We start from the raw sequence: 7,422 nt of genomic DNA, 5'->3' as shown, positions 1-7,422 counted from the left end.
GCCTTACTAAACCTTAGCTTCAGTTCTGTTTTAAGGCACCATGTAATAGCCGAGGTACGATGATCCCTGATGTACATTCTTCAACGGCACTGGTCCATCCAGCCACCTATCCAAATCCTACAGAATTGGGGATAAGCAACAGTGAGGTGTGCCAGTTACACTGCCTTCAGGTTCTGTTTAAAATTTAAATCCACATACTTTAGAAACCAGGAAATATTTTTGAAGGAAATAACGATATGCAGGTTGCTACATTCCTTGCATTCCATAAATTTTCTTTTATAATAGCAGCATATTGAACTACTATTAGGAAAAAGACCTGGAATAAAAGAAAGTCATTCAAATGGAATGGTTTCCTGTATGTCCAGCTCAGCATAAGTAGCATGTACACTTAAAAAAAAAAAAAAAGTCAAGTCATTTTTTTCAGTTTCAGTATCTAACTATAACAGCCCCACTCAACAGCAGAATGCATCTGTGCAGTGGTCCCAAATACAGAATCAGTAGTCTATAAACAGAGGAATTGGTATGCAAATAACAGTTAAAATTCAATATTTAACGGAAGCTTGCATTAACATGGTTTAATAATTATGTACACAAATTATGTACATATTAGCATAATCTCTTGCAATTCTGTCATTTACTCTGAACTGATAAATGCACAGCTCAACTTTTCTTCAGAGAAAAATAGATGACCTTCCCAACCCTCTAGCACTATAATAAAAATGCTCTGTATTCTCTCTCCATACTCCAAAATGTTATGAAAATAGTGTCTTGTGGTTCTGTCCAATGAAAAGCACCTTTCAAAAGCAAATTTGATGCATCTGCTGCCAAATGGGCATGCCTCCAGTGTAAATCAAAGAAAATCATTTCTTTTGATATTTCACAGAAGTGCATCTAATTAAAAACTTACACATGAAATCATACACCAAGACTAACAATCAACAATAAAATATTTTAAGCTACAAAAAATGTAAATTATTTTTTAATTATAAGAAAACAAAAACATTGACATTAAGTGTTGTAAAAATCCTTCTTGACACCCAAAACTAAGGAAAAAAAACTCATTATTAAGAAGCAAATAATTTGTTTACATTAAAAAAAAAAAAAAGACCTGGCAAAATACATACACCCATTCCATTTCACAACTCCAAAAAGGTAATGTTCACCACAGAGAATTTGACAACAGTTGACCTTCAGGCTTATTAAAATTTCAACTTAAGCCCAATATCAACAGGGTTAATGTTAGCTGGAAAAATACGCTTTAATATTCTTTAGACTGCAGTGTAGGTATTTCCTGTAGCGCTGCACTGTCTGATAGTCTGAGTACTCGTGACGATGTGCTCGCTGTGAATTGGATTCAGGAGGCTTGGCTGCACACCACTCTCGAGAACAGGCTGCATACAGCCTACCGGAAATGCCTGGTTCAGCTCGGTTTTCTCTCTTTTGGCTTGAGGTTCTGAAGAGTCATCTAATTCCTCATCCATTTCACTCTCCACTTCACTGCCTTCATCTGCACAAATAAACCAAGACTATTACCAGAAGACAAACTGGAAAAGAGCAATCCACAAATGCTTTAGGAACACTTTAATATAGTACATTGAGAAAGCAACTCCTTAGTCCTTCTTGGGGGACAAAGCTTGTGGGTTTTCCTTTCAACAAATTTTACCTGTGTCAGTGCTCTATTCTTTTAAACACAGCAAAGGTAATTTATTCTTGGGTTGGTGATTGATATCTTTAATAGGTCTTTTAAGAAGACCTCTGGAGTTCCCTAAAGTTTTTACATTAAATAGTGGCATAATTTGTGTCATTATAAAGTAGTCACTTGGGTACACTACGCTGGCTTTGGGGAATGTATTGCGCTGAAAAATGCTAGCTATAAAAAAAAACAAAAGAAAGAAAGAAAAAATCTGTTTTTCCTCTGAAAATCTACATCTGATATAAATTTTATCTGTGCTGATGTTAATGTAGGTGAGACCTATGTTGAGTCACAAAATGACTATAGCATGAATAGCAGGGGCTGCTTACAGACTTACTGTGCACATGAATGTTGTAGATCACAATATCAATTAGACCCTTAACTTTTATTACAAAATGAAGACTGAGGCCGTAGTATCAGATTAAAAATGTACAGTGAATTTCCATTCCTAGCAACACTGATACTCTCTGTTAACAGCTAGCATTCATATCTGGAAATTAGGTGTATAAATAGTCACTGTTGCCTCCAAATTTTAATACATTTTATATTAACTAAAACATCATTATAATGGAATACTATTTAATTTTTTCCAGCATGCATTGTTAAAATTCAAAAGCACAGCATAGAGAGAAAATGCTCTCACACAGCTTTACTACTGTGTAAGATTCTCCTCAGAGGAGTAGAGAGAATACCTCTTCATAAGCGCTAATTTTTAAACAGCTAGGGATATATTTCTGCCTCAAAAATCTTTTCACTGGGAATTCCCTGGAGGTCCAGTGGTTAGGACTCTGTGCTTTCACTGCTGGGCCTGGTTTCGATCCCTGGTTGGGGAACTAAGACCCCACAAGCCACGTGGCACAGGCAAAAAAAAAAAAAAAAAAAAAAAGTTTTTTTACTTCATCCTCAACATGTTTTATTGTTTACCAAAAAAGCCTCCACACATAATTACACCAAAACTCATCTATAAATAAAAGATATCTATACTTACTCTTATATTTTTGACTTATTATGGTGACTTTTGTATTAACAGAATCAGATCTCCATTATATTCTATGGCATGTCACATGCAAAGAGTGTGTAACAAGTTACTGCAAAGTCAGCTGGACTCTGTCTAAGAGGTGTTGAGTCTAGTTTTACCATTGGGGGCACACCTGCAGCAGTTCTGCTAATACAGTTCTCGGCGTAAATGGGCTCCCTGACGTTGCTTCTCTTATTATCAATTGGTGCAAAGATGGTTCCAGAGAAAAGTGGTGAGGAATAACAGGGCCTCCATATAAGGTGCAGGTTGTACAGTTGTGCAGTTGCCGGAGCAACGTCTTCTGGGAATGTTGTGTGATTAAAAAGATTGAGATTAGATGTACTGACTAGAAATGGTGTCTGTGATGCACTGAACGATAAACAGAGAAGTTCTCTGGGACGAGGTAAGCTGTCTTGGCCACCTGCTTTATCCGGTTACCGTTCGCCTCCGCTAAAGGACTTGAGGATAGCATTACAGTTTGTTTGAACAAGCACATTCGAAGGGTTGGTGAGCTGCCGGAAAGGACTACATTTGATAGACATTTGCTTCATTAAGAGGATATAATCAAAATATGCTTGTATGACACTTTTGCATTTTTTTTTTTTTGTATTTGTTTTCATATGAACAAACAAAAGGTCTGGAAGGATCCTCACACTGAATTCTTAATGGTGGTAGTCTCTTTGGCTTTTGACTATGAAGTTTTTACTTTCTATAATTTCTAATTCTCTGCATTATTTGAAATCTTTATATATAACTATTGTTACTTTTATTATCCAGAAAAAAATCAAATTCTCATTTTGTGGAAAAAGCCCCCCAAAATTTCCTAAAGATTTCACATTCAAATCTTAGGTTCTGAATATGCTAGTTTGGTTAATTCTCAAGAAGCATCCAGTCTAGAGGTGAATGGGACCAGCAGAGCCACCCGAGGAAGGTGAGGGCAAGTCACACTGCTTCTTGGCTCCCTCTCCACCAACTTTTCTGTGACTGAGAAATAGTGTCAAAGTAATAAAAGAGGCAGCAGCAAAAGAAAACTAAAAACATTTCAAGCAGGCAGGCAAGTGGAGAGAGAGTGGGGTGTCCTTTCATCTACCCTGCTGTGGACAGAAAGGGAGATGGACAGAACACACTCCAGTGCTCCAGGCCACGATGCTTCAGGTCCACTTGTGAGTGACAGGGTTCCTGTGGATAGGCTACAAAGCAATCACAAAAGCAAGCCCTTTCTCTAGTTCCCACAGACATTTTACGCTACTATAAAGACTCAAAAGACATTTCCTGGGAACCTACTTGAAGTTATGGGAATTTGGTACACAAAAACTAAAACTAGGTGCTACTGGAGTTTACCAAAGACTTTGGTTCAACGCTTGACAAAGAAGACTGGCTGCCATTCAGTGTTTGGCCCAGGAGCGACATTCCTACTACACCTCCAGACACCCTGGGATGAAATCCCCAAATTTGAATTATGAGGCTTTGGTGTCAGTGCATCATCAGGGTTGCCTTATATGTTGGGCCTGCATTTCAACAGCCACTTTTCCTGCTCTGAATTTACAAACTGGCCTCATCATTGATTTGCCTCTCTGATGTTTCTTTGGTTAATCCTATAGAGTATATATTTGCAACAATGATGTTTTGGGACTATTGTTCTCTACTTTTCCTGTTTTGCTATTATGCATGTTGCTAAAACAGGAATTAATGCGTACACAGTTGATAAATAGTGATAGGAGTTTAAAGTGGGAGTGATGTTGATTCACACAGGACTTTCCCCGGCATGTGAATGTCTTCCATCACCAAGGAGGCACGGAAGCTGAACACGGAGTACCCTAGTACAGGATGCTGCAGAGAACAGTGTGGCACTTCGTGTGCGGATTCCCCACGTGCTTCCTCATGCCTCAGTTTCCCCACTGGCTCTGGCTCTGTCCTGGAAGGGATAATGGTGTAGTTCTCCCCAATCTATGTACACTTTGTCCCTGACTCCAGAACTCAATTCATTAAAACCTCAAGAAATCTTCACTTTTTTTGTTTTTGTTTTTTGAAAAAAGGTTTTTCTGCAGTGCTTATTTATTAGAAATTTTACATTAAAAAAAAAACTGAGCTGGTATTTTTTTCAGAATTGTTTTTCTTTGTGAGCACTCTATTCCAACCTCATTTTCCTTCGAGCCCTGTTCCTTTTACTCTGTGGTTTTTATAGGTCGTGAGTTTCTTCAGAATTATATATTGTGTTGTCATATTAGAGTGGCAATGCTGATATGAAAATTTAAGAAGTATATATGTTATCCTTTTCATCTACCCCAATACTGATCTTGCTTTTATAGTAAACTTCATTGTTATCTCTGAGTTCTTTTTCCACTGAAAAGTGTGAATTGGTGACTTGATTAGGCTGAGGAATCTTTTTCTTGCCTGGTGGGCCTTAAATAAAAATATTTGACCCAATTTTGTCACTTTTTTCAGGACTCTGGAGAAAGCCAGAAATAATTTCTGGTTACTTGTACTTAATTGCAGGCAAAAAAAATCAAGAAGAGTTTATTAAACTGTATTTAAATTCAATTCTTGCACTTAATATATGTAACATAAAGAAAGCATAGAAATGAAGAAATAAAAAAGATTCCAAAAGACTTAACTGTCATATTCATCAAGGATTGTATGCCATTTCCACAAAATAAAAGTGCTATACACATATACATTTTCCTCTATGAGAATTTCTTACTCAAAAAAAGTCCTTAAAAATGTACATTATTTTCAATTCTTACCTTTATCCAGATTTCCAGGAGACACAGCATTTAAATCACCAAACTGCAAAACAATAGTCATTTGTGCAACAGTTACTACCAAGCAGAATATTATTTAATATTCTCAGAGACTGCAGTAAAAATACCACACTACGAATTTTTAAAACTGTAAACTAGTGACCATTTTGATCTCTAACTACACAGGTCACCTAATTTTCCAATCAAACCTGTCGAAATTGAACAGTTTAAATTGTGTCACAATTTAGCTGTCTTAGCCTCTTTGCAAAAGGATAACAATTTTCTGTCTTCCATGCTCCATTTTACTTTTTATTATTTGAACTCAGCAGTGAAGCAATAGGGGCCTGGCTGACCTGGATGAAGATGGATGTGGTAGAATTTGGAAAAGCTCTGACGAAGCAGGATGCATCAGCTCCACCCCCATTAACTGTCTGTGAGTCCACCCGGAGTCTACACTATAGAAACATGGTCCAGCCACTTGGTTGAACTCTGTTTTTGTGAGTTTTTATTTGTAGAAATGAAAAACATAATAGGAGCCCCAACACTGAGAGTATTTATGGTTACAAAATCTTTGAGACTTCTCTTCTTGTAATTGATCTTTTTATTTACTAAGATAACAGGGTCCCAAATTAAAAAAGAAAGGCATCTGATTGTTATTAATGCAACAAAAAAGGTATTAAAACAATATGGAACAATTAATAACCTTCATCTTAGACTTCATTTGCTACCTTAGTTCAAAAGCTTGATGGTATTTTTACAGTGAAAAAATATATCTTGAGAGTCTCAGGGTGAACATAAATAAAAAATTGAAGAGCAGAGGTAACAAAGCTAATAGGAAAAAGGTGAAGTGAAACCTCATAGCACCTGCTTTTTAAATGGTAAACATTACATTTTTTTAAAGCTGAAGATTCAGAATAAGTCATTATTAGAAATTCGGGTTTCTCAAAAAGCTTAGAAAGGGTGAGAGAGAAATTCTACTTACATTCGGAAGTTTGCTTATAAAGAGTTCCATGACAGGAGTATTTTTTTCATCTACAACATATGTCTATAAAGTAATAAAACTGATCTTATGTTGCAAACATACACACACATAATTTCTTTTTTTTACCTAAATATGAATTGTTCTTCATAGTAGCTACCTTGGGAGCTTATACATTTATTCCAAGGTTCAAGATTCTGGAATTCCTCTTTGACAATCAATTTCAAGAGTTAGTTTATGTATCATTCAAGAAAGCCCATCTTGTCGTTTAGTTTATGTATCATTCAAGAAAGCCCATCTTGTTGTTTTACGTCAAACTGTGACTCCAAACACTCCACATTTTATTCATTGTACTTGGTCCTGAGATGATTTCTGATTACTTAACAAATTTAAATGCATCTCTGCCACAATTCAAGATATTTAAAATAATGTGTCATTTTACTCTTTATTATTTCTTAGCAGTTCAGAGGCAGTTTAAAAAGAGGCATTCCACATCACTTTAAGCCATGGCAGTATTACTGAACCAATGTGTAGCCTCCCGAGGTGACTGCCTTGAAGGGGACAAGGGCCTCCTGGTTGCACAACTCTTAGCATATTTGTTTGAAAGACTGCCTCATTGTGTTATAGTTACGTCCCATGGGCAGCAAATATAAAATCATAAATACTGAACTGTTGTTTTGAAGTTGTTCCTGTTCACATGGCTCAGAACCTTATGTTAGTCTAAATAAAAACCACAGTTTAAATTGTACAGGATTTCTTGAATTAAAGAATATAATAAAACCACCAAAAAACACAACAGGATTCTTTACCTATTTTTGGTATTATTTAAATTTTTAGAACTATAAACAGAGAATGCCCAAAGCTGAAGGATCATTTATATGCTATTTCTAGTTGACACACAGAGTAAGATTTTTATTTCTTTTAAGTGAGTATTTAACAACACTTAAGACCCAATCCTGGAAATGAGTTGGCAGTGATGAGTCTAAACATA

At 36.2% G+C, this 7,422-nt stretch overlaps 1 protein-coding gene across 5 annotated transcripts in view; it reads right to left on the bottom strand.

Moving 5' to 3' along the window:
• Positions 1–638: 638 nt before the first annotated feature.
• RFX3 (regulatory factor X3) overlaps positions 639–7,422 on the bottom strand; it is a 292,426-nt gene continuing 285,642 nt past the window's right edge. For 4 of the 5 annotated variants that reach the window (XM_081236444.1, XM_081236445.1, XM_081236443.1 and 1 more), the window contains 2 exons: positions 5,456–5,498; positions 903–1,507 (listed from right to left, as the gene is read on the bottom strand). In XM_081236444.1, coding sequence (XP_081092570.1) covers positions 1,269–1,507; positions 5,456–5,498 — 282 coding nt within the window. In that variant the 3' untranslated portion in view covers positions 903–1,268. Of the gene's footprint in view, positions 1,508–5,455; positions 5,499–7,422 lie in introns of all 5 variants that reach the window. The other variant, XM_081236447.1, reaches the window with a different exon arrangement.

Source organism: Mesoplodon bidens, assembly GCF_964165515.1.
Source record: "Mesoplodon bidens genome assembly, chromosome: 6".
NCBI classification, from domain to species: Eukaryota; Metazoa; Chordata; class Mammalia; order Artiodactyla; family Ziphiidae; genus Mesoplodon; species Mesoplodon bidens.
The sequence above is the reverse complement of the archived record's forward strand: the minus strand, read 5'-3'. Positions and strand labels throughout refer to the sequence as shown.